We start from the raw sequence: 27,035 nt of genomic DNA, 5'->3' as shown, positions 1-27,035 counted from the left end.
TCAGATGAATACTTCAGGGTGTTTATTGGCAGAATACATGTTTGTTTTATAAACTACTTCCATTTATATTTAAGGATCTATACAATGTATGGAAAAGGTACAAAACATCCAGACTAGGAAGAAACAGCACACATATTTCCTGTTTTTGTACAAAGTAGATAATTTTTTTTTTTTTAAATACCTGCAATGTTAGTGTTCCTCAAACATGTTACCATTCTAAGGCTATAGTTCAAGAAGTCAAGGTGCCTTTTAGTGTGCTTATCTCAGCGTTTTACAGAAATCCATTTTGCATAACATCTTCAATCTACGATGGACTGAAGTCAGACTTCAACCATCTATCAAACGATTTGGTACTAAACTCAGCATAACCACCTTACAAATTTAGGAGCTTAAAATTATTACATTATCCACTGGTATTTTTTTAGGTCACAGCCTAAATAACCTAAAATACCTCATTTAAAATAATATTAAAATCATCATTTTGTAAAACATCTTACTTATTAGTTACTGGACGTTTGTATCTTAGTTTATATTTACAAAAATAACATATTTAAGTAAATGACTCATCAGAAACCATAACTGTCAAGTCAAAGTTTTACTGGTGTAAAAATGTAAATTCTAAAAACTAGGGGGGTTACAATAATCCACGTTAAAATATGAAAATCTCCAATCGAATTTATAGCATACATTTAAATATTTAGCTTTTAGAAATTGGTTCAACACAGTAATCATGCCATGAGCTGTAGACAACCAGGAGTCTGGGCGAATCCAGTTACACTCTAGAACATGAGCAGGCACTATAGCCTGCTGCACCTGGGACATTTCTGTACGGTTACATGTGAATACATGTGCAACATTAACAAACACTTGACTGAACAATACAGTTTTCTAAAGAGGATCTGAAGATACATACAGGAGCATGTTTAATTGGGACTTACTGTACAGTATATAGTTCCCACAAGCAAAACAATTAGGGTGCTATTCATTAAGCATTTGCACACTAATGCTGCATGAAATAACCCTTTTGAATCATCTTTAAAGTTCCAGTTTTAAACTATTACTCAATAATTTACACGTCATTGCCTTTTGCTACTGCTGTACTTCTTTTTTTTTTTTGTTTTTTACAGTATTTCAGATGCCTGATTTAAAACGTTCTTTTGCCTCTCATTGTGGGCCCCTATTAGAGGTTACAAGATAATTTACATTGCTACAAAATTATTAAGTCTGTAAGTTACTGGATTCATAGCATTAAAGATGGGAATTAAAACATGAACAGATGTTTTATATCAGTGTTAATACTGTAATACATTTAACACTGACTAATACATACAGTAAGCTTTCAAGGCAGGGAACATTCTTCAAGTAATAAGTTTATAGCAACATAGCAATTAAGCATGCTTTCATAGCTAAAATTATTAAGATAACAAGATATGGTTGTGCTAATTATTCACTGCAAGGGTTAGCTGCCTAAGGACCCTCCTCCATTATAGAAGGAATACCAAGCAGTAATATTAGCCACCCTGGACAGCCTAATTGGAAATGTGTGTGGCGTAATGCCCCTGTGATTTTAGCAGTACCAACCGGAATACCTTGGACTTCAGTTTAATTATAAAGGATCCATTACCCAAGCACGGGAATGCCTTAGAGTCAGGTGTAATGATGGGAGTGTAACTTTTGGAGGGGTTAGGAATATTGAGTGCAATAAGACCACCACGAATTGCTGTATAATACTGTAAAGCGTCCCCTATTTTAGTATGAGTCATCCCTCCAGAGCTGGAAAGAATGCTACAATACTAGAATAGCTTACTGTGCTGTACATTACATTATACAAAATGCTAGTCTTCTCGAACTAGCTTATTACAGAGTCAGAAATGAAACACTTGCCGTGTTCCTAAAAGTTATTCCATTTCAACTACACTGAATAACAGCTTAATACCGGTTCAACTAAATTTAAAATAAACATTTACATTTAAAAAAAATATATAAAACAAGTATGTGTTCTGTAGAACTACCTTGTGGCAGTTTCCAAAGAAACAACCTTACATTCACAAGTTGTATTTGTAATTTTTGGTGAAAATGGTAACGAATTGTTATATTTTGATCAAAGGCTAATATTCAGCTTGGTAAAAGGGTCACAATGTCACTGTATTCAAATAAGTTGCAACAACGTTAGTATTTTATTGCAATGGAGTTCAAGAGAGCCTTCACTTGTTTATCCTCTACTCTTCCATCATTTTGTGTCCATGGAAAAAATAAATTCTGATAGTACTGTAATCTGTAAGGCTAATTACTCAACAAGTGTACAACAGTTAAACCTACTTGCTGAAGGAACATATTCCCTTGTATGAAAAAAAAGATCAAGTCCAGTATAAAAGAGGAATATGACGCAGCACCAACAACTCAATGTCAGTTGAGTAGAAGCAAACTTTGTTTTCAACAAGCAAAAACATGACCAGTAGTACAATTGTGTTTGGAGGGATGGTCTCAGAAAAAGAACTTCCTGCCCCAAATATAAATCTGGATTACTTAGCAAGAAGCAGTTACTTACAAAAACAAGTGCATCCTTCAGTAAACCCAAGTTTACATTATAATACATTCATTAAACGTTCAGTAAAACAAGTTTGTATATTAGCTTTTCTTTGCATCCATTTTGAATGTCAAAATAATCATTTTGGCATCGATTTCTAATCAACGTTTAATGCAAAAATGAAAAAATATATATATATTTTTTTAACTTGGGCTTTGAAATTTCAGATGTCCCATGGCGGATACAGTAGCTGACCTGGTCTGAGACACTGCCAGAGACCAGGTCTGAGACACAGCCAGAGACCTGGTCTGAGACACAGACAGAGACCAGGTCTTAGACACAGCCAGAGACCTGGTCTGAGACACAGCCAGAGACCTGGTCTGAGACACAGCCAGAGACCTGGTCTGAGACACAGCCAGAGACCTGGTCTGAGACACTGCCAGAGACCTGGTCTGAGACACAGCCAGGGACCTGGTCTGAGACACAGCCAGGGACCTGGTCTGAGACACAGCCAGGGACCTGGTCTGAGACACAGCCAGAGACCAGGTCTGAGACACAGCCAGAGACCTGGTCTGAGACACTGTCAGAGTATGAAACAGTCTTGTGTATTTCCCAAGTTCACGTTGAGTTTATAGCTGCATTATCTTTCTTTGTCTCCGGGTCATTTGAAGCACCTCCACAGTGGGTTACGCTGTGGGCATCACTCAGTCATGCTTTTCTAGGTGCCGTTGTCAGGTGATTGCTGCTTTAAAAAGGAAAACAGATCAATACATCTCTTTTTCCGCTGACAGGTAATCCTTACAGGGAATGAAATATGAGTTTTATCAGGCCTTTGGATTTCTTAACTATAACAGGGCAGGCAACTGACTGCAACCATGAGACACTTCCAAACTTCCTACACACTGCGATTCCATTCCGTTGACTGGAAATCCTTTCCCTGAATATGCAGGTGATGTTATTGCAATAAAGGCATCACCAATGTGACTGCTAATTGCCTTTGGGAAGCCCATGATTCCTACTTGTTCTACCACCACTGGCCAGCTCAAGCACACCTTTTGGGAACAGAGACCTGCTCGGCTCACTCAACCTGTGACTTACTGAGAATGCGTTTCCATGACTCCTCTCTTAGAGGTGGCGCTCTACAGCATAGTCTAGCAAATGTCAGCAATGTTTTTTTGATATAGTGTTTTCATAAATGACTCAGGAAGCCTGCTTTTGGCAGCAGATGCTGTATTTAAACAGACTGAACACTAGACCCCAATTCTACGTAGAGGGAGTCGTGGATACAGTAGATTATATCCCCCATGGAAAAGTAAGCAGAGTTCATCCAATGCAAAGAATGATACAGTATTGTACTGTATCTTGATACTGTTGTACTATTTACATAATTTATAAACTTGAATATACTGCAAGAGGATACTGGAAATTTTGACATGGCCTGGCCACACAAACAAAACCATTCAATTTGCTATACTGTGCAAACCACGGTTAAAATATCTGTTGCAGTCAAACCTGCCTTTAGCCACCACTCATGGGTTGCACAAAGCAGTCTTTAAGTCCTGCTGATTTTAACACATGAAATACATAACATGGAAATTAGTAGTCACTATAGACAGGTGGTCCGACTATACAGGAGAACTTGGACACATGCATAACATATTTAGTATTTCCACTTATTTTCTTTTATGTTTGAACCTGAAATATAGAATAAGACCCCCAAAGGAGAGAAAACCACAAAGCACTAATTCATTGTGCATTTCCAAATGCACCCTACACTCATATCTGGAGTGTAAGAGTTGCACTAGCAAAAACACTAAAACATTTTAAAAACATCTCATTTTTATTAAAATGGTAGTCTTAGGAACCTCGCCATCCTGCTATTTACACTGTGCCATTTACACAGTGCTATTTTGACAGGAGGTCGCTATCCACCACTGCTAAACATATGTAAAGAACAATATTAGCTGTGCTGATTGAACTGGGGTGCATTTATAGGTTTAATGCCCTCCGGTAATTTAAAAGACAAAACGTGTTTCCTCTCTCTTTAGGTCCTGTGGAAGTTATATGTACAGCACCTACAGTATGCCTTTGATTGTGACCTAGAAAAGGTTAACCAGGCTGGTAAGGAGAAACACGTTTCAGTCGTGCTCCTGCTCCCGCCGTGATTTGAAGAAACTGGCTGGCTTGATAAAATCCGGCTTCTCAGACATTGAAGGTCCTCCCCCTCTGGTGGACTCCAGGCTTAAAGGACTACGATGGTGTCCAGCACCCTCTGCAGCTTTTCCCAAACTCTCCTCATGGAAGGGAATACAAGCTTCATAAAAAGAAGAATAATACAGATGACAATTATATACAGAAGAACAGTCTGACAGTATATTTCAAAAACTGGTATCGACTTCCATGTGTTGGATTTATCTAATCTGCAGTTAGACAGACATTGTATATGCTAGATTTACATAGCGGAGTGAATTTAAAGGGGTGCTGCAAGTTAGTTTTCAGTTACTTGTACATTAACCTTAAACACATTGTCAGTACTATGAGAGAGTGGACCACTATGACTACACAGTATCTGAAAAGATTTATAATATAACTGGTATCCCTCAGAACAAGAAAAATCTGTATTAATTTGCTCGAGAACAGTGATTTTGGACATTGCAGTGTGGCATTATGGAGCTGTTTGGGCGTATACAGATTATTATACAATGGCCAAATAAATTTGGAGCAGCAAGGTGGGATAGTTTATGTTTTCTCTTTCAAGTAGTGCTGATGTACCCTTTAAGATACATATTTTCCATCTTGCTGTTGGTAACAGTAATGGAATAATTTATTGCCCACCCCTTGATTTTTGTATTAACTATTTGAGTTTGTGAAGGTTACTCATACATATCAACATGAAGTATGCATTGCATCAAGTACACAAGGTAGCAGAATAAATACGATTATAAGGCTCTGTGCTTTCTTGGAGGATAACACACACAGCAATCATTTGTGGGTCCCTTTGGCATCTCCATTATGGTTACGCATTCTTCTTTCCAGATGAGTTACCTTATGAACAGATCCAGGAGGGAGAATTATAATTGATTCATATTTCTTCTGGGACTGCTGGTTTTCATCCTGGTTGTTTGGAAACCAGCTCAATAACTGGATACTAGCTGGTCTATAATCAGGGCTCAACCAAAATTGTGTACATGTGATTTTTGGAGCACATGTTAAAAATGATTTAGGTTGCTAAACAACTACGTTTTAAACTATTAAAAGTTATTTGGAAATAAATTACTAGACCTGTTTTAAGCACTAGCTTCAAAGAAACTGCCATCGTCTCCACTAGGATTTAACCAGTTAATGCCTTTATTTGTATAGAATTAATCTCCAGAAAGGCCAAGTCAGAGTAGCTGTTACTCTAAATGATGGACCATGTAAAGCAGTCTGGCCATGTACAGTAACCTCCAGGCAGGTGAACATACAGCTGCAGTATGACGACCAGACCAGCCACATAGAGGTGGGATGAGCTAAACACTTCAAAACACTTCAAATGCAGATGAGTGAATGTGTAAAATCACATACAGTCTATGCTATCTTTATTGATGCACTGCTGGTTATGTTTCCCCACCCCTTTTCTAAAAACTTTCCAGAGTTTGACTCCCGGAAGCCGTGGATTTGAAGGACAATCGGAAGGAAAGTGAGCAGGTGGAATTGTGCGGTGGGCTGCAGTTCTGTCAGCAGAACGGATTGCTGAAATGTGCCGTTATTCGTCTTGTGCTGCCATGTGGCCCTCACGCTGGCGTCTAGGATAATGAGAGTGGGCCGGCCCACCGGGGAATAACCAAGAGGCCCAGACACAGGTGATCTGTCACCGACCTGGCCACTGGAGCACACAGGTAAAGCATTTCAAAAATGGTCCAGCAACACGCAGAAGTGGGTGTTTCTTTTATAGGAAGTTAATTCCCCAAATAAAAAAAGGTGTTAATAATACAAAGAGTGCCGCTGTGAATTATTTAATCCCTTTCCCTTTGTACACATGAACTGTTTTTTACTATTTTGAAAGAATGAATGCATTTGCAACTATAAAAGTAGCCACGATACTTTTGCTATTTGTTTCTCTACCAGACGTAATGGATTTGCAGTTGCACAGCCTTACTCTAATTATTTATTATATTTTATTTTAAAACGTTTGAAGGAATTAAACCCACAGAGATGCATGATATTGTGGGCCACGGGACTCTACAACAAGCATAGCAAAATATGTATTTGTGTCGGTGTTAAATATTTTCTGCCAGGATGCTGTGTGGGTTTTTAAATGAAAGCAATTAAAAATCTTTCTACTATGTAGTAACTAGGAAACTATCCACAACAGACTGGCTACTTGTGGGGTTAATAAAAAAAGAAATGTCAGCTACGAGCATGCTGTGTGGCCAATGTAATCCCATGCAGCTGCGGAGACTGCTAATATAAACAGGCAGAGTAACTGATAACTTCTTCACAGCACACTTTAATTCCAATGTTTCAGCTTTGGCTGGCAAGTGCAAATGGGGTAAAAAGAAGAGACATAACAACAGCTGTGTTCCGTTCCAATGTAACACACCGCAGTCTTCAGGGGATGCTACCTGTCTGCCTCAAACACTGTCCATATAGAGAAAGGGTAAGAGATGTTCACTTTTTATTAAGAGCTTTACAGCAGTGTGATGTTATACAGCTTCAGCATCAAGTCCACAGCAGTGGTTATTCAGCTGCAGGCAGGAGACTGACAATCCCCTGTTCCCTTCATCAAATCACAAAACAAATCAGATACTGTCTGGAATACTCAACATTTACATCCAAATCTTGACTGCTTTTTTAATTCTTTTTTTATTTATTTATAGTTAGTTGTAATATTGAATGTGTTGCATTTGACTGTATTACAGGGGATCATGTTAATCACTGTATACTATAGTCCTATTGAAAACAAGTAAGAATTGTAATAAACAATTTTAACTAAATACCAGCGCAATTATAATTCAACCACAACCCAGCAGTACAGTACCACCCTAAAGCACTCCCATTTCAGGTAGCACCACCATGGAGGGTACAGCCAAGACCCACTGACTCCAGCTCATCCTGAAATTATACTGAAATCATTCTTAAACGTTGAGATTTCACACTAAGAACCTCTGTTTTAAAGGAGCACAGCTGGCTCTGTTTTCTAGTTTTATTAGAACCGAAGAGGCACACAGAGGTGAAGGACAGAGTTATGGACCATTCCATCACTCAGTACAATAAATTAATGTGATCTGTATCCCAGTAAAACATAGGCTGTTTTTAAATTCCACCTCTTTTATCCAAATGAATGATGCACCCCCGTACACTGTACTGCGCTGTGGTATTAATATACATCAGAGGCCAGCACCCCGCACTAAATCAGGTAACTGCAAGCATTTGTTATTTAAATGGCAAACACCACTGGAGAGACAGCAAAGAGAGGGAGACTCTTAGCAATGAGGTGGACAAAGCAATTCAGATTTCAATCCAGCAAACATGACGAGAGGCACCATCAGCCAAATGAAAATCAACAGCAGTGTTGTCCGAAATAGATATCACAGTTAAGATAGGTCTTCAATGAAACTCATTTTTTTTTCTTCACCCTTTATAGTATTTTAGTATACCTTTTAGCTCACATAAATGTTTTGATCTGTTGAGTCTTAATATTTTTCCTGGTGAATATATTTGTATTATTGTATTAAAATGAAAAAACACATACATCGTACAATGTTTGAGATCAAAACTCCATTTCTATGTACAGCTATTTTGTGGTTATGTGAATACAATTACAGATTTGTACCGCGCATAACAACAACAATAAATTACCTGCTGCAGAACTAGGAGCTGCGGTCGTTTTTCTTCTTCTTTTTATGTCGCCGGTGCACAGCAATCCCAGATGCACGCTTGTCTGTCTTTAAAAAGAAGAAAAAAAAAATACAAGAGGTTTACTGGCCAATACCTGTTTACAAATGTAGGAGTGAAATGTATCTGGATATGGCAGCATTACAGCAGGTAATCCTAAACCACTAAAACACATAAGACGGATTAGCGTAAACCAGCGACTTTTTATATTAACTGAAATATCACCCAGAGGTGTGAAGATTGCGTGTCTCTGTCACAAGTTCAGGTGTACAAATGCCCTTTTCCTTTCACCCGGAGGTCACGCGTTGTAGCTGTGGGAAAGTGTCTCACAGCCTTGATTACTATATTGTAAACTTCCTTGCTGTTCGCTGCTGCACTGGAAACGGAGGAATTGACTTCCCAGCAGAGAATACACAACACTGATGCAAAATGAACTGCACATGTAAACTCCAGAGCTGTTCTACTGCTTGTCATCAGCTTGGCCTAGGCAGCTCTGCAATGGGGTGGCAACACATATAAAGAGTATGGGGGAGGAGGGGTTCACACAACAATGACAGCAATGGTATGTTTTTGTTATTTATTAAAATGCTTAAAGTAATGAAGAGTGATTGGCACTATGACACCGTTTAAGGGTCCAAGATGAGAAAAAATACACTGAGATTGAAGAAAAAAAAAAAATTAAGTTTGCTACAAAAACCTTAAGTGGTTAATTTTTTGACTCGAAGATTCTGTTACTGTGATTTTAACACACTGTGTTTTCTCAAACCCTGTAAATCAGAGTGGGGGAGGAGGCGTGTGTGTGTGTGTTGGGGGGGGTGGCGGGGGGGGCACCGTCTCTATGTTGTATAATCAATAGTTATAAAAATTAATGGCTTGAGCGTTATTCTCTCCCTGTTCTCCCTCTCTATAATAAAATCCCAGTAATGCATATTTCATTTACTTTTATCCTTATTGATTACCTGTACTCCAGTTAGTAAATCATGCAGCTATCGATCCTTCAATCGGACCTCTGTTGGACAGCGTATAACCAGCCATTTGCACGGCTGATAAAGAGCTGAGACACTGAACTCCCAACAGTAAATCTTAACAAACTAACTTTTTAATTCCAAAATCGATTGCCATTTAAACACTGCATTATTTCACAAAGCATGCCTACAGGATTAAAAGTAATGCCCACGTGTCTTTTTTGTCATGCTTTCATCCATCTGTCTGTCTATTTTTATAGCACACAGTAATGGATCTCTCTACCACTTTGCATGGTGAATCCCAATGGGCTCCTACAGCAGCCAGTGCAGTCCAGAAGAATATACAGGGTGGAGGGGCTAACTGTTTCCAGTGCCCATTTATTCATGCTCTTTTCTTTATGAAGGTTCTTTTAGATTATACAACCACATATAGAGATCAAACACATTTTAATTTACCAGCACTTAAACTCTGCATGCTATTTGGTTGAGTAATATTCTTTAGTGTTTTTAATTCTGGCTGGTATTAAATCTGCCGGATTTGCTACCTTGGTAGATTTTGACGTTTTTTGAATTGTCGTTTTTCACTTTGCACGTTCACAAAGAACAATGCCAGTTTTCTATTTATACTTTTAATTTCAAAAACATTCAAATACTTTGAAATCTGTCTTCCAAAACAGTATCTCATTTACAGTAACTCATAGCATCTACAATGTCACTGCAGCAACTTTGAGAACAACAAAGAAGGCCATCTAAAAATAAGTTACAATATTTATCGTTATATAGTCCTTAATTTTAAGATACCAATAATTGGAAAGGATTAGTAGCTGCAGTACACTTTAATGATAGGCATTTGCTAACTCAGTTTTAAAACGTAGCTCTGGTTCACTAACATAACACAGTGGAATGAGCACAATATCATTTAGTAATTGTAGGACAGTATTGCCACGTGTGAAAACTTCAACAATAAAGCTGAAATAAAAATGCTTTAAAGTTCAAACTAATTAATAGACTAGCAAGCACTGGCAAAATCAACTCATTTTTATATGGTGCAGAACTCATTTATTTTAACATATTGTTTAGGGACGTTGTGATACCTGCATGGTGGGTGTCTTAATAGTAGTATCTACACCGAATCGACAATAACAATCCAAAGCAAATTTGCTTTTGTTACAGACTTTCTAACAAGTCTGGAATAAACTATTTTGGCTGTTAAAGTACTTAATTAACCCTTTCTAAAAAAAAAATAACACAAACCTGCTTAACATAAAAAAGAGCAGTCGTACAGGGACCACAGTAGCAGATCCTGATCGCATCATCAATTCCAGATTTTCTAAATCCATTGATGTAAATGTCCGGTCTGCTTTTCATTTTTTCAAGCAAATTGGCTTCCTCACACTGCCATTCTCATATTCACTTTGACATTCGACACATTCTTTCCCTTGCCCAGTGCTTCTTTAACCTTTGCTGCATACCAATTTGTCAGAGGCTGGGATCACTGACTGTGTGCCACACTCTGATTGGTGGAAGAATTATTGGCTAAACTAAATTCCCTGCCAAAATTTCCCGTTATACGGTACATATCTATCTATCTATCTATCTAATACATAGATCCTTTACTGTTTTTGGGCAATATACTGTACAGCAAAACCCACTGCCAATCACCAGCAGCCACTTTCAGAAAGTACATACAATTTGTTTGAGTTTTCCAGCCTTATTTTATAATAAAGTTCAGTTTGTTATGCAGAAAATAATATCAGGTTCGCCAAGTACTGTAGATGCAAAGAGGAATCACCTGCATTCTGCAGAGTAAACATGTGCCAAATTATCACCAAAGCAAACAAGACGTTTCATATTTTACAAGTCTGGAATTGCTTTAGAGAGATACTAACTTTGCATAAGAAAAAGTTTACAGTGCACAAAGGGGCACATCTGTCCCTGGGTTTAATGATAGCCTGATAGAGTTTTATACCAAGTCCCACGAGGTTTAAAAAGAAAAAAGCTGCTCTGACTCCAGGGTCATACATAATTCTGCCGTCCAAACCCGAAAACAGATAAATCAATTCAAAATAATAAATAAAAAAGAGACAAATGTAGGCAATACGAAATCTCAATCTATTTTCATTAGGTACACATAGCTTCTAGTTTTAAAAGGGATTTCAAGATGAATAGAGGTATTCAAATGAATCAGAAAGGATTAGGGTCCCTGGAGAGTTCAGTCAATGCTTGCAAATCAATAGTCAATAGGCCACTCACACCAATATATTAACTGCTGACACATAGATCTCACAATTAAAGTGAAGCTGAGAAAGGAGTGGTGCAAGACTATGATTTATCTTACTGCACAAATGTCATTCAGACATTAATAAGCTAATACCAAACCTGAGTGTATGAAACAAGGTAGATAACGGGAGGGGCATTTAGCAGCTGCTGAACCATCCCACCATATTCCACAGTGAACCCAGTCTCCATATCCGTACACTTCACTGCTTTGTTTACTGCTGGTGTATTAAAGAGTAACAGTGTTACACGTCCCCACGTGTCGCTGCAACTGTTTAAATAACGTACCTGTAATCTTTCTTTTCATTGTTAACACCCAGACAACTTTTTACTTAGAACTCTAAAGTCTGTTTCAAAGCTCTTTTCAAAATGTCCGCCTAGTGCACTGATAGTGTAAGAACAGAAAAGCCAGAGCACTTGTTATGTTTCGTTGTTTTTTAATTCCTGCATTGATTTAGAGGACAGATCTCAAACCACAGTGCACTACAGTGGCCATTTTGAAAAAAGCATTGAAACAGACTTTAAAGTTAGAAGTGTAAAGAGTTGTCAGGATGTTAACAACGAAAAGAAAAATGTACAGGTATGTTATTTAAACAGTTGTAGCAAAACGTCTAACGCTATATTTTCCAGAACCCCGCTCTCTTTAAGATATTGTGATACACGTATTGTGTAAGATATTGTGATGAATGCCTTTTTTTAAAGGTAGACAAACAAGTTACCACACCATCTTTTTCTGAAGGTCTATTATCCGCATCAACTGTTGCCCTTTAGCTTTCTTCAATTATGAGATCAAATTATGAGACCTTGTCGTCTATGGAGGAAGTCTAAACATTTTAATGAACAAGACACTTTTTGTTTTTCAATGCTAGTGGCATTATTTGGTAGAACTTGAGAATATTCTACAATTATACCAGAGTGATGCACTATTGGAACATCTTCATTCAATCTTCACTACCGAATCAGTTCAGCATGTTCAGAGATCAAGGTTTCAATATCCATTGCAAGTAAGAAGCAGACAGACTACAACCACATATGGATATATTGTGCATACCTAAGCTTTAGGAGATTAATTCTCTTGGTATTTCCAATGGGACACTTCAGACAGACAGACTGTGGAAACCATCCCATTCATTTGGGAGTACGACTTTTACTTTTTGAAGAATTTTAAAAAAGAGCGCTCAGTTCTTTATAAAGGAATTAAGAATATTCCCCAATGCCTCCCTGTTAAATGGAAGCATAGCAAGGTCTTAAGAACCTGTTAACAGATATAAATTAGCATTCAGAATGCTTTAAACTTCATCTGGAAAAAAAAAACAAAAACCTTTCAGGTAGAGAAAAAAAAAGGTCCATTTTTAAAAGGATGCAGCCAACACAGACCATTTTAAACAACTTGTTTCCAGTAGACGTCTGTTACATTTAAAGACTGTTTCAGTAGCGACTCGAGTTCCAATGTTACAATGTATATTTTAAAGCGGTGACTCGGTAGCTAGGCTAAATGTTACAATGTTTCAGCCTTGATTTTTGGGTGATGTTCTTGATGAACTATCACTGATAACACATTTTAGGCAACTTACATCAGTAAAATATATCATGTACGGTAAACAGAACATGTGTTTTCCGATGATTTTTTATAAAAAAAATTTTTTTAAATAAAATGACGGTTTCGTGACACGTCAAATGTGTTGTGTTTTTTACTGTCATTCGTCTTTAAAAAAATACAGTGAATTTTCCAGGCCCCTAGTTATCAGTAGGCATATGTTCAGCCGATATTAATATGAATAATAATTCAAAACGTCAAAATCAGCACCGTGGACAGCAACAGAATAGCAGGCTACGTGAAGAGACAGATACATCCACAGATCCTTTGTCGTTGCTGGTTATATGATATAACATCCTCAGGCAGGCTTAGCACCTCTACACTCCACTAAGGGGGAGACCAGGAGACAATGTATGGAAATTGTGCTGAAGATGGATTGCCTCTCCCTTCTAATGTTTGGTAAAATCATATACCTTGCAACCGGCCTGTATAGGACAGGAGCGCTCTTGCAATTTAGCAAGCTAAACTGCACGATCATTTACATTTAAATACCAACAATAACTACATTATAAGGAAAAGTAGGCCTCACGCAAATTAATACTGCTGTGTTAGACATGTGATAGAAAATACAAGGGAAACTACCTGGAGACTTCAGCTATAAATTTAAATACAAAATTACATTGAAGACTAATTTTAATTTGCTCATTAAAATCATAAAACCCAAGGGAGAGTCATCTCAATACTATCTATTCTCTTATTAACTCCTTGTAGCTTCTACAATAATTAGGCGTATTTTACATTTATTTAACAGACTGCACAAAAAAAAAAATGGAAATATTGGAAGAATTGGGAGTGTTTTTAACTGTATAAATAATCCCAATGGTAAATGCTTTAGTGTAATATCATTGTGTGTGCCTGCACTTTTGAGCAGTTTTGAATTAACCAGTTCCTGAATTCTTTCTAAAGCAGAAATGCTTTCAGCATGTATTGTGTGCGCGCTAAGTTTCAATATTATTCCACTATCAATTTCAGCATAAAACAGTAATCCCTTTATGTATAATTTTTACCTTACTCTAAAATAAACAGTTCCGAGCTGTTCATAAAAGGGTAATTACATCACTATCTGACTACAGTTGTCTCAGTATCACATTTGTTAACCTGAGGAGTAATCACACCATTACAGCTACAGAAAGGAAGTTCCTGTTGCTGATAAACAAAACATGAAAAAGATTGTTTAGGGTGGCCGGTACTGCTGTTTTTTACTATTTTCATAAGCTACATATTTCATTAAAGTACTAGATAGATAGATAGATAGATAGATAGATAGATAGATAGATAGATAGATAGATAGATAGATATAGATTAATAATTGTGTACAACAACGCATTTCGATACGTCCGTGTCTTCATCAGGTTACAAATCAGAAACAATTTGTTTATATATATATATATATATATATATATATATATATATATATATAGTGCAATGCCTATATTCATTTCACAACCCCCAGGGCTACCGGTAATTCAATATGAAAGTAACCTCTGTGCAGATAAAAGTAATTCCATTATTTGAACATGTAATAATGAACAATATTAATTGGTAATTTCAATTTAAAATAAAAGTATGATTGTGTAATTGAAGCACCAAAAGAGATAAGTTAACTCTCACCATTCAGACCACACTCTTTCAGCGTCGTTTTTCAGATTAAACAGAAAGGCATGGGTTTGTGTGCGTTTCCTGATGGGTCTTGCACATGTCAGTATATTAGAACCATGAGCCCCACACATGATTTTTGGGTACTGCTTCACAAGGACATATTAAGGATATTTAAATAAATACTACATATTGCTCATTCAAAACATAAAGCCTTTGATGGATTGTGAAACATTATTTAACCTCCCAGTTATATGAAGCTCTTGTGTCAAGCATCTCTCTTTTAACTGACTGAAAGGGTAAATGGTGTTGGTTAATTGCTTGTCGTAGCGAAGATGAAGGGGGTTACCTGTTTTTACACAGTGAGGAAGAGCACCTCCGGTGGCAGCCATCTGTAACCACATCCACTGGATACAAGGAAGACAAGGGGTTAAACTGAAACACAGAGACAGACAGTGGGTATTTATAATAAACCACATTACCAAGTTCATTCAGTAGCATGCAAAAAATAATATGTACACAAACTAGTAAGGCTCAGTTTAGATGTATGTGGACATTGTTAAGGTGGCTGTCTGCATTATCATGAAGCGAGTCACGATACATTGAAATCATACATTCCATCTGTCCATATGTCCATCATTCATGCTCTGTGTCTCTCACACTAAAGCAGTAAGTCTGGAGACCATCGTCACACAGGTAAACTAAGTGACAATCAAGTTATTGTGGCAAACCTTCGACCTCCAGGTCAAGGTCATGGAGTACAAGGCCACTCCTTTTTTCAATGTTCTCACAATAGAAGAAGCAATGATCCAATATGGATACTCATTTGTGCAGTTAAGATTAATGTCAACTGATTCATGCCTGCCATCGTTTGCAAGGCACAGTGCTGATGCTATGATGATGCTGTATGTGTAAGGTAATAGTTACAGATACCAAAATACACGATTCGAGTTGATAACTCGTTTTGTACAACAGCATTACTAATTTTAATTTCACAACAAAAGCAAAAAGCTTTGACTGCTAAGGTTCACAGTACTTTATAACGAGTAACAGGACCATGGTACAGTAGCTTAACAGTGTCAGACACTAAACAGGCGTCTTACCTGGTGCCAGTCTCTTTTTCCTATCGATGGTAACCAAAAACTGTTGGAATAAATGTTGAAAAACTTGTCAAATCTAAAGCCAATGTAGTTTTTTTTGTTTTGTTTTGTTTAGTTCAATCTATACACAGTCCTTGTGGATTTACGTACAATAGTAATGTACACTTGCATTTCATATCAGTTAGATTGTAAAACGGGTCTTGGATTCCAGGGATGGAATTATGATTACAAATATATAGCATTCCAGGTTGTACTGTTTTACTGCAGTTAGCTACAGTGTAATAAATACGGTAGGTAACAATTTAGGTGTGTCTAGTTAAGCCCATTCTATTACCTGGATTGGCTCACACTTCTGTGCAAAGGGAGACTCTGACCAGTTAATAGATATGTGACCCAATTTAAGGTAAAAGGGAATAAAGACAAAAAACAACAACCACGTATTTGTATTAATGTTGAACACTTTTGACAATAGTTAACAATAAAGCTGTTGCACAGCGCTGCATCTAATGCACAGTACATCACTGTATGCAAACGCCACAGTCAATGCACTTGATTGGCAGGGGGTATTACTTGATTAGGAAAGTATGGCATTTGATCTTGATTAGAGAAGAATGTAACTCAATCAGTGCAAAACTGGAATAATAAAGCATGTATCTGAATGAATTTGTCCTTAAAAGGGGTTGCCTATAAAGCAGTACACCTGTGGCAGAATTTCTTTCATCAATTTTGCCCAAAAAGGTTTCTGCTACAATGGTCCTGGTTTTAAATTATCACAGTTGTTACAGATACCTGATTCCCATTTAACCACTTCAATACATTCATCATTTCCATGAAGCAGACACTTGGAATAGTAGCTGGGGATTTCTTACACATAAAGATTAATGCTATAATCAGCATGTAATAGACTTTTCAGATTGTTTTCCTATTATTTATACTTGTTTTTAACAAGAAATTATCTTTTAGACACACAGAATGCAATATAATGCTCACTGACTCCCTCACATGAACAATATATGACTTAATGAATCATTCTCTTAACATTCAAGAATGCAGTCTCGTATGCTTCTCTTTGGAAACGGTAAAGATGATATGCATTGGTTTCAAAATGAAAGATATATGCATTGTTTTTTTTAAATCCATTACGTTAGGTCAAAGAGTGAACTAGATATGGCAAAAGATTTTTTTTTTTTTATTAACACAGTGTGAAAGACTTGCTCTTAAAATTTGAAAAGATGAGGTCAATCTTGACTGATACTGTAAACTCCTTTCTATCCAGAGCTTTTAAGGGTGACCAGAATACTTAGATCACGAGTATCCGTTACTATAATAGCAATAACAAATGATACAAGAGTAGAAAGCCTTTTAATCAATACCTGTAGCACAGTATTGTTCTATGTAAAAAAAAAAAAAAAGCATTTAATCAGCTCTCGGTGCAAAAGACTTTGTCGTACAAATGTCAAAAGTCACAGTAGAAGAGAATTACAGTACAGAATTGAAGTGAATAATGTATATGCAACAGTTTTACAATGAAACAAAATGAAAACCAAACCAACCGGAACTTACTCTTTTTGATAAGGGTCTTGTGAAAAGTGGTTTATTCTTTCCGCAGACAAGGCTGCAACACCACTGTCCTGCAATGTAAGAAAAAACGGTTCAATACATGTTAATAGCAAAATAAACACAGAACCTGGATCTTATATTAATTGTATTTAAAAAAATAAAAAAAAATAAAAACTATATTCAAGCAATGATGTTGTGTAGCAGCAGTAAAGATTAGCACATGAAGATTAGCTTCAAAGCATCGAGCATATCACGACAAAACATGCTGATCACTTCTAATAAAAAATACATTCAATAATAACACGCTTTTACGTAGGTCCAACAAAGCAGAACATGTGGCTGTCCTACACAACGAAATCTGAAAACTGGGATTATGACTTATATTACAAACATGTATTTGTGACATAAGGAATTTAACTTGAGGATGTATTTATTATTATTGCTTACTAGTTTTAAACGAAAGATTTATTCAAAATATTGTGAAATACCGGTACAAATACATTGCCATATATATAGGAACAAGCGAAACACCTTACCCTGCCAGGCAGCCTTCTTCTTCCCTTCCTGATACAACGAGCAGCCACGCCTGGCAGGCGGTTTAAGCGTGCATGATAACCTGCTGGTTGCACAGAAATGTACATTTACTTGAAAAAAAGTTATTATCAGGGGATGTCAAAATTTGACACTAAAGAGTTAAAATAAAACCTGCTAAGTATGCTTTAATTGACTTTATTATTAAGGGTGTAAACGTTAAAATGCTATTAAATATAATATAAATATAAATTATACAGTACTATCACAAACACAAGCACATTTCTGCTTTTTTTTTTGTTCACAGCATGCACCTATATTTGTTCAAAAGTACACCCTCGAATTTAGCCGCATGAGCTATTATATTGCTGATAATACAGTATTAGTCAACAGTGTGTGTTTTTTATTTTTTTTTATTGAACTAGTATTAGCTTTAAACGTTTGCTCTTTTAAACTGATCTTGAGGTTCTGCAACATTTCTTTCATTCTTTTTTTGTTCGTTTGTTCTTTCTGTGCTAAGGCCATTTTGGTCCACACCAATGACCTATTACCCTGCCTGCTTTTGCATATTAATTAATCAGGCCCAAAGATCTCTTTCCATCATCAAATTACCACTTTGCCAGTGACGTGCTGTACATCCTGATTTTCTGAATGACTAGTCTCCTTAAATGGATGAAAAATAAACCCACCTCTCTGTGGAGGTCGAGAGGGCTGGAGGAATGTTGGGGATGAAAGCTTCTCCAATCCAGAATCCAGGTGTCCCAGCTCTGTCTGGGAGTCTGTTTCCCAGTTGGGAAGAAGGCTAGGGACTCCAATTCCAGAGCCACACTCTCCCTCAAAGAACCAATCACTCTGCTCGTCATCTCCTAGGATCAATTAGAAACAAGTGATACATCTATGAAGTAACCAATTTGCTTCAAATGTATGTAATCATTTAACAAAGTATAATGCAGGCTGCAGGCACAAATTTAAGCAAACCTTAGATGACATGTGCTAGAGCACAACAATGAGATAAACATTGTAAAACAAGTAAAAAACAAACATACCCTTAGTCAAGAGCACACCGAAAATGAAAATGTGTAGCTTGTCAAATATAATATTCAGACTGAACAACATAACTGAAAGAAAGAAGCTAGCAGATTGAAACCACAACATCAAACACTTGACCAGTACCATCTTTATTAAATTAAGGAAGAGACCAACCACTTGTGTATGAAACAAAGGCTTGCTCACTGAGTGACACAGGGCCAATAATTTCATAGAACAGACTAGCCAACAGTAAAAATGGTGTACACAAATACAGGACCCCACTGGAAAGAAGAGGAACTCAGTAAGGCTGTTCGGTCTTAATAGATTCTTAAACAGAAGCATTGAGAAGCCTACTGCAGCTATCAGAACCTCCGGCGATGAAACAGTTAATTGCAGCCAAAAGAACATGCTCCCTCTTGATTCCCTGTAGACTGTTTAGTCCCAGACCTGTCACTCACCCTTGCTGTCAGGGCCATGCCTCTCACACACAAGGTGTAGTGACAACTGTTAAATCAGAGCCCTGTTTCAAACAGGCAGATCTAATGTGATTAGCAAAGCTTTCAGCGCTCATTAACGCAACCTAACCACTTCTCATTAACACAATCTGAATGCGATCCCCATTTCATTGTAGCTGCAGTTTATGTATGTTGAAAGGCAAACAACACGCATTTTGCACTAATTGCACAAAACAGACATGCTCAAACCTAGGAACCAAAGAGTTGTTGGGCGATGGCCGTACGTTGACAAAAACTGTAATCTGATTTTTATTATTTTTTAGATTGAATTAATCATCCAGGGTTCATATTGTTAAACATAATTATTAAAATGATTTCATTTGCATATTTTGCATTTTCAATGGTGTCACCAGATAGCTAATTTAATACTGTTTCGAATTAGGGAGCATATAACAAGAGCTGCCTACATCTGATTGTTCTTCAAGCAGCAACAAGCTCAAAATTATTTTGGGAGAAATCAAATCAAGTCTCTAATTCTTAAAACAACATTTAATTAAAAATTATCAGCATCAATTATCACAGCTCACATTCCATATAAAGAAGCATATGTAAGATATGATTCTTGTATTTTTTGTATTAATATTATTATTATTATTATTATTATTATTATTATTATTATTGTGAGGGTAACTTTTAAAAAAATCCAATTCAAATAATTGCTTGATCCCCATCAATCTACCTTGCACTTCAATTTACCTTGTCTCCCCTCATCATTTGTAAAGAGTCCAGGGTCACTGCTACACACACTACTTGTTTCACTGCAGAAAGAGAGAGAAAAAAAAAAGTATAACGATGTGACTTTATACAACCAGCTCATCGACGATTCTATAAAGCAGTCTACAACACACAACTCTCAGCTGCTTAGCACATACAAAAAACACACTGAAATTGGACTGAACGTTCTATTTTATGATATAAAAATGAGTGCATTAGAGCTAGGATAACAACATTTATTTATTTCCAATGTAGAAAGAATTAGTTACTAGCATTTTTTTTTTAAATCAGTAGATGCTTCCTTATATTCTAATAAATATTGAGTACATTTCAGTGAATCAACAAGGCAGTCATGTATCACCATTTCTAATGTGGACACACCAGATTTACTTCATTCACTCCGTCTGTTTGCTTTAATAAATTGGTTAAAAGCCCCAAACTGCATTGATAACCATTCCAGCTTACAACTGTCCCAACATCTGGTCACTAGGAGCTTTAAAAGCTGTAGCATTCCAATGCCCCTGGGGGTGGGAGCAATATTGTCAGTTCCATTCCACTGACCACAGCCTCCCAGCCCTGCTGAATGAAAACTCTACAGCCGCTGAACAGTTCTAAAGTCCAAGCTATCTTCTACCTCCTTCAGAACCTTTTCTCAAAAGATGAAGAACCAGTTCAATCAGTTCAATAAAATGTGTGGAAGCTACAAGCGAATGTCAGTCAGGTAATGTTCTTGTGTATTTGTCCCATGCAAAATGAGACACCAGGTAAACCAAAAGCTCTACATATGTGTAAATTAAGGACTAAAAGATTATTTTTATATATCTAACCTTGTTACCTAGTGATCCACTGCAAGAGTTGAAGTCAGTGAGTCTGGGAGCATAGAAGTTACCAGGAAGCAACAGTTAAAATGTTCTAAATTTATTCTGATGCCAACAATAAACCTAGCGGCAACAAAAAAAGATGTATCACAATGATCAGGGAAGCAGTCATAACACTGCTATTGTAAATAAGAGGTAAGCAAACGGATTGCTTACCCTTAATGATTACTCATTTATTCCATCATGAAAGATGGATGGTTTTTTTTTTCAATTATTATTCTTATTCAAGTTACTGCTTCCTTATCTGCACAGTAAACAACACTGACCTTCTTCCCAATAAAACTGGAGGTCAAGGATACTGGTCATATTGCCCATACTTCCAACTGACTGATGTGCATCCCAGACTGCGATCCTGCCCACTACCCTCCTGCCATATGCTGTTCCACTTGAACCCCCCCCCCCCCCCCTCCCCCCCTCCCCTCCCACTCCCACTCCCACTCCCACTCCCATCCCTTTAAGAAGCAGATGTAAAGAGGTTGAGGTGAAGCATGAATTCCCCCAAGGGTATTCGCTGCTAGACTGGAGTTGTGCAACCACCACAGTATGACTCCCATAGCCCTCAGCTGTTCAGTCACCTCAGTGGACATGGCCTGTGTCTCTGCAGTGCTCAGCTGTGAACAAATCATTTTTAACCTGGCATAAGGCACTACCACCACTGTTGCTGCTAGATGTCATAGCAGATACAGGCATCCACTTGGTCTTGCTTTTTTCCTCCTCACAATTTGTTATCTCCCCTGCACTTTATCCATTTTAAAACTGGCTACAATGGATTCTGAGTTGAAATGTCCATTACTAACTAGACTGTGAATATGCCTTTTCCCCCACTGGTTGGAGGGTTAAGATCATGGTTCTATCTTGGTGAAGTCTCAGATGACCCCTCATACAGCAGAGGGTGAAGTAAGTCTTGGGACAGCGCACACTAGATATTGTATATGTATATATACACTGTATATATATGCAAATATTCCTACATACTGTAATTTAAGAGCAAGAAACTATTTCAATGAAACAAAAAAATATGGTGTCACACGGTGTCAGTATGATACATCTGAGGAAAAAAAAAAACACAACATACTGGAAGGAAGGGAATTGGATATCTGCAATTAACATTACATGTAATTAAACCACCATTTTAATATTCATAGCAGGTCCCCCTCAAATAGAAGATGTAATTAAACCACCGGGCTTCATATTTCAAAAAAGGGTGCAGCAAAAAGGATGACTAAAAAAGAAATGAGAGCAATTCAGCCTTAGACTTCTGTCATGAGGGTCAAATATTTAGGCTATATTATAAGGTGCTTGTTTGCCTATCATTTGTCATTTTCTAAACGTAAATAATTAGATATAACTAAATCAGTGCTATCTGGATGAATCTGACTTGTACAAAGAATCACACTAGATCACTTTCCCAATTCTAATTGGAGGTTGTGTATATGTCTTACTTGTATTATTATTTATTGTTACAGATCTTGTTGTGTGCATGACAATAAATAATCTAAGGCGCTGTAGACAGCGAATACAGAAATCACTGCCCAAACACATTAAAATCCATATGTGAATATTCTATTTCTCCGTTTTTTTTTTGTTTTAATTGAACTGCTCCCAAGCTGTTTATATTTATTTAACGCAAGCTGGAGCGGTGAAATTGACACAAGCACCAGATGAGCAACAATCATCTGGAAATAATCCACTACCCGAGAGACCTGATGTTTGCTTAGCAGCAAGATTATGAAGCCGCAAAATTATTTTGTGATTTACTGAGCTTCTCATTCCAGTAGTAAAATAAAGAGCAGCAAGAATGGGCGACTGCGGAACGACATGCTGATAATGGCAAGCGTGCACTTTTCAATCAGGCTGCCTAACCTAAATCCAGCCCTTTACTACAGATGTGTGATTAAAAGGTTATTCCACCCCCCTCCAGTGCTCTCCAAACTGGATTAGTCTCAGAGATTTATTAAATGAACTTCGGCATTCTGCATTTCCCAAACCTCCTTGCTCTGATCCAAATTAGAAAGTATGGAAAAAAAGTGAAATCAACTCCAGTAATGCTATCATATTGAAAGGATAATGCTTGATTGAGTTTTGAATGATGAGGATTGCTAATGGCTAGTGGCTTATCAGATATTATATGATAGGATACATTAGAGTGACTCGCTCTTTGAAATTATTATTTTTTTATGACAACTTGCTCCCTGTCTTAGTGGGGCTGCCAGGTGGGAGCCCTGCCATAAGGCAAAGGCAGAACTTATACAAGGATATAGAGTCCATCTGCTTAGAATGCACTTCAATTACCATAGGGGGGGGTCTGTTCTCATATAGCCTTGACCTTGAGGCCAGAGGTGTTTAATAGGTTAGGTGCATAATAGACAGGAGTTAATGGAAAGAATCTAAGCGCTTACATTCAATGATTAAAAAGCATTAAAAATAACTGTAGCGATCTATTGAAAAAATGCTGCTGTTATGTCATCGATATGATTACCCTGATGTTTATACTTTCTTACTACAGATAAGCAGTTTCTTTTTTCTCCCCCCCCCTCAAACAGATCACTTCCAATGATTCCGCTGCCTTCAATACTTTGGCTGAACTCAGTTTAAACAGAGTGTTTTGTAAGTGAAAAATGATTGACAGCAAGCTGTGCTGTTTCCATTTATTTCTTCTCTGGAGCTGTTTTCTGTCAGAAAGAGTATTGATTTTTCCATAAAATAAGAAAACAAACGCCATTGCGGGGCCAGATAGGTCAGCACAAATTAAACTGGAAGATGTACAGCTTTACGTCTCCACATTGTTGGTTACTGAAGACTTTTTATTTTTTTTAAGCTGGTCGTCAGATAATAAGATCATCAAAGAGACCTCCCCACAAAGGGGACAGGCACTGGAAGCATCCTGCAGACTTTTATATTGTAACTATTACATGTTTACTTGGAATCTGAAATGTAAACATGCAAGACGGGTAGGCTTGGGCGCATTACAACGCCGGAAAATGTGTTTTATATAAAAATAAGACGATAAACTGTAAGTGAGGAAAAAAAAGCCATTTGGGGTTAAAGGGTTACTTCAATCTAACTTGGCTAAACAATTCTACTATTTAATGAAAACCTTCACCCCATTGTGCATGACCCCATCCAATGGAAGAGATAGTAGTGTGGCATAATGCATAGTGCAAGCATGGCAAAGCATAGGCATGCATTGTAAAGTATTCAGCATGGCAGAACTGTGGTAATTAGTATCCATGGGTGTATCACAATGATACCTAAATAGAATCTGTGACCCAACAGTACTAAAAGCTGGGGAATGGAATTATTCAAATAAACTAGGTGGGTTTCAATAAATTACAGAGCTTCCTTGTAAAATATTTAAAGCAAGGTTAGAAGAAGGTATATTACCATTCTGACATATTTTCATCAGAGGCTTCCTTCTGCTCTTCTGCTTCAAACATAATTTTCTCCTTACACCCCTCCTCATTAATGAAGCCTCTATTACTCAAGGACTCATGGGCGGTTGTCCAGGGAACGCTCTTCTTTAACTTGGAGAGCCGCTGCTTTTTGGCAGATTTATGGTTCCCGCTCCTTTCAGTGTCCAGCTCAGACACTTTTAATTTCTGCTGGAGGCTGACTGTAACATCAGAGGTCATCCGTTTCACCTTCCGCCTCCTTCTCAGGGGTCGGCCCGGCGTGTTCTCGGTGAACGAGTCCGACTCGGGCCAGGAGTGCTGCTTGTTTTTGAGGGAGGAGGAGAAAGAGGGACGCCTCTTGGCCACGATCATGTCGTCCGAGTCACTGAAGTTGGCGGCCGCGGCAGCGTTCTCCCGACAGTCCTTGGCAGCTTCGTCCAGACTGGACTCAGAGGCCTCGCTGAAGCAGCGGGCGTGCTCCAGGGAGTGGGAGGAGTCACAGCGTCGTTTCCTGCCCCGCCTCCTGCGGATCTGCCTCCTCTGCTGCAGTGGACTCAGCACCATCTCCTCCCACAGCTCCTCCAGTTTGTTTTGTTCTGAAGTCTGCTCCAGTGCAGAGGCCAGGTCGTGCACGAGCTCATCCATCTCTCAACTGTGTTAAAGAAACAGATTTCTAAATCAACACGTGGATCATAAGTAGAATAGATAGGGAGAACTAGGGCTGGGAGGCAGGCATTGTAAAAGTAAACAAATATATATAAAAATAAAAAATTAATTAAAAAGTTTTAACCAGGTGTGATTAAGCCTCCAGACCTTTGTTTTTTCTATTAACACATGTTTTCAGTAGCCAGAATGTCAGAAAGTCCTTAGGCTATTATTTTATTTATAATTGGCTAACTCTGGGACTTCTTTTTTTTATAAAAGCTTATTTTATCCCAACGCTCTTACAGATTATAACTTGCACATTTATTTATTTATTAAAAAATATATAAATTGCAAAACAGAAACAAGAGATGCTTTTCAAACGGTTATTATGGTGCATGCCTTTCTTATAACAGGTGTCACAAATTACAACCTTAATTTTTTGTCCCAGTCAGAAACAGTAAAATTATTAAATCGTCCCGTTTTGCTATTTTGTATTCACATGTTTTGCCCGAGTGTGATCAGCAAGCTGGCAGCATGTATTAAAAAATAATTCATTAATAGATACATATTCCTGTCCTGTGATGGTGTTTCTGTGTCTGAATTAAATAGTAATATCATGGCAAGCAAACGCATACATAACATTCGGAACCTTGTGTCTGTCAAGTAGAAAATAATGCAGCATTTATTATGTTACATGTTATGCTCTAGTAGCACAAACAATTTATACTTCATGATAAACAAGGAACATTAAGCATTGTTATCCGATTGTTTTTTTGCAATACCTGGATTCGCTTTTATATCATTACATCCCACATTTATATATATATATATATATATATACACACATTTAACATGTTTTGGTCAGGTAGCAATAGAGGGAAAACAATTAATTGTTATGACCTGCAATAAATACAGCTAATATTTAAAATCTGGTTGTGCTACAGTAATTTTAACTGCTTCAGAGTTAATGAATTGAAGAAAAAAACGAACAACTGCTTTCTAAGCGTAAAACGGAGTCAATATTGACTGCATTCCAATTTCACCGTAACACAAATAAAGGGCATCAATCTGGGTGCGTTTCAAATCCGACATTTAGCCTTATGTTTTGTGTTACACTGTCTGACTCTTGTCTGTGACGTCGCCACATTTACATCCCTCACACTGGTGCTTTGTGCATTCCATGTGAAACCGCAGCGAGTATGGAGGGTATGTAATTGATTCTGTCGACAACATCAAGACTGCACAAACACTGCTTCTGTAACGAAGTCCGCTTGCAGCTACTTCCCTGTTTGTAAATAACATCACAGATGCATTACTGTACGTTATATTGTAGATACTCAGATATAATAACAAGAAGAAAAAAAGCGATTTGCATTGCAGCTTTGCTTGTTTTTAAATGTAAACCAATCGATTCAGCGGATCACCCTAATCTTTCCAACGATTTACTCGCGTCGTATAATATATCTGTGTTTAATCTCAGATTGGTTGCCTGACCTGCAATTCATAATACCTGCATTAGCTTTTTTTCTGACCTCGGTTGACATACACTATAGTATTGTTTATAGTGCTACCACCAGCGATCTCGCAATGTTACATAACCCAAGCAAGCATTTTCACAAAGCATGGACAGCGCAGACAGAGGCTATATTTCATACACTTTAACAACATTATAGATAGTGCATATTGTCTTAGAAAACAGTATTCCGTACTTATTCTATGTTTTTGATGTGTGTTGTCGCTACAAAACTCACCAGCCGCAGTTCCTGCTTATTTGTTTTCTCAGCTCAATACTTGATACGTACTTCCGCCCCTCAGTGGTGGGGAACATAACT

General features: G+C 37.5%; 1 protein-coding gene across 4 annotated transcripts; it reads right to left on the bottom strand.

The window, feature by feature from the left end:
* Positions 1 to 27,035, bottom strand: LOC117422515 (G patch domain-containing protein 2-like). Of its 4 annotated transcripts, none has more exons than XM_058987884.1 (11): positions 26,955 to 27,035; positions 24,551 to 25,210; positions 20,271 to 20,332; positions 18,720 to 18,896; positions 18,036 to 18,115; positions 17,503 to 17,570; positions 15,943 to 15,982; positions 15,189 to 15,274; positions 8,369 to 8,454; positions 2,209 to 4,841; positions 1 to 2,143 (listed from the first exon to the last, which is right to left on the bottom strand). In XM_058987884.1, the coding sequence occupies exons 2-10, from the start codon at positions 25,201 to 25,203 to the stop codon at positions 4,666 to 4,668; spliced, it is 1,428 nt and encodes a 475-aa protein (XP_058843867.1). In that variant the 5' UTR covers positions 25,204 to 25,210; positions 26,955 to 27,035; the 3' UTR covers positions 1 to 2,143; positions 2,209 to 4,665. The 4 variants fall into 4 exon arrangements, with proteins under 4 accessions (XP_058843867.1, XP_058843864.1, XP_058843865.1 ...); XM_058987881.1 differs by having other exon boundaries at positions 18,036 to 18,118; positions 26,955 to 27,034; XM_058987882.1 differs by having other exon boundaries at positions 18,036 to 18,118; positions 26,913 to 26,984.

Source organism: Acipenser ruthenus, chromosome 15 (genome assembly GCF_902713425.1).
Source record: "Acipenser ruthenus chromosome 15, fAciRut3.2 maternal haplotype, whole genome shotgun sequence".
Classification (NCBI taxonomy): domain Eukaryota; kingdom Metazoa; phylum Chordata; class Actinopteri; order Acipenseriformes; family Acipenseridae; genus Acipenser; species Acipenser ruthenus.
This window is presented reverse-complemented; position numbering and strand designations above follow the sequence as displayed.

Coding starts and splice junctions, on each gene's coding strand:
- LOC117422515 (XM_058987883.1), bottom strand. CDS start 25,203: ATGGATGAGCTCGTGCACGACCTGGCCTCTGCACTGGAGCAGACTTCA. Junction 20,333..24,550: donor GATGAAAATATGTCAGAATG/GTAATATACCTT, acceptor CTCTTTCTGCAG/TGAAACAAGTAGTGTGTGTA. Junction 4,842..8,368: donor AGCTCCTAGTTCTGCAGCAG/GTAATTTATTGT, acceptor CTTTTTATGAAG/CTTGTATTCCCTTCCATGAG.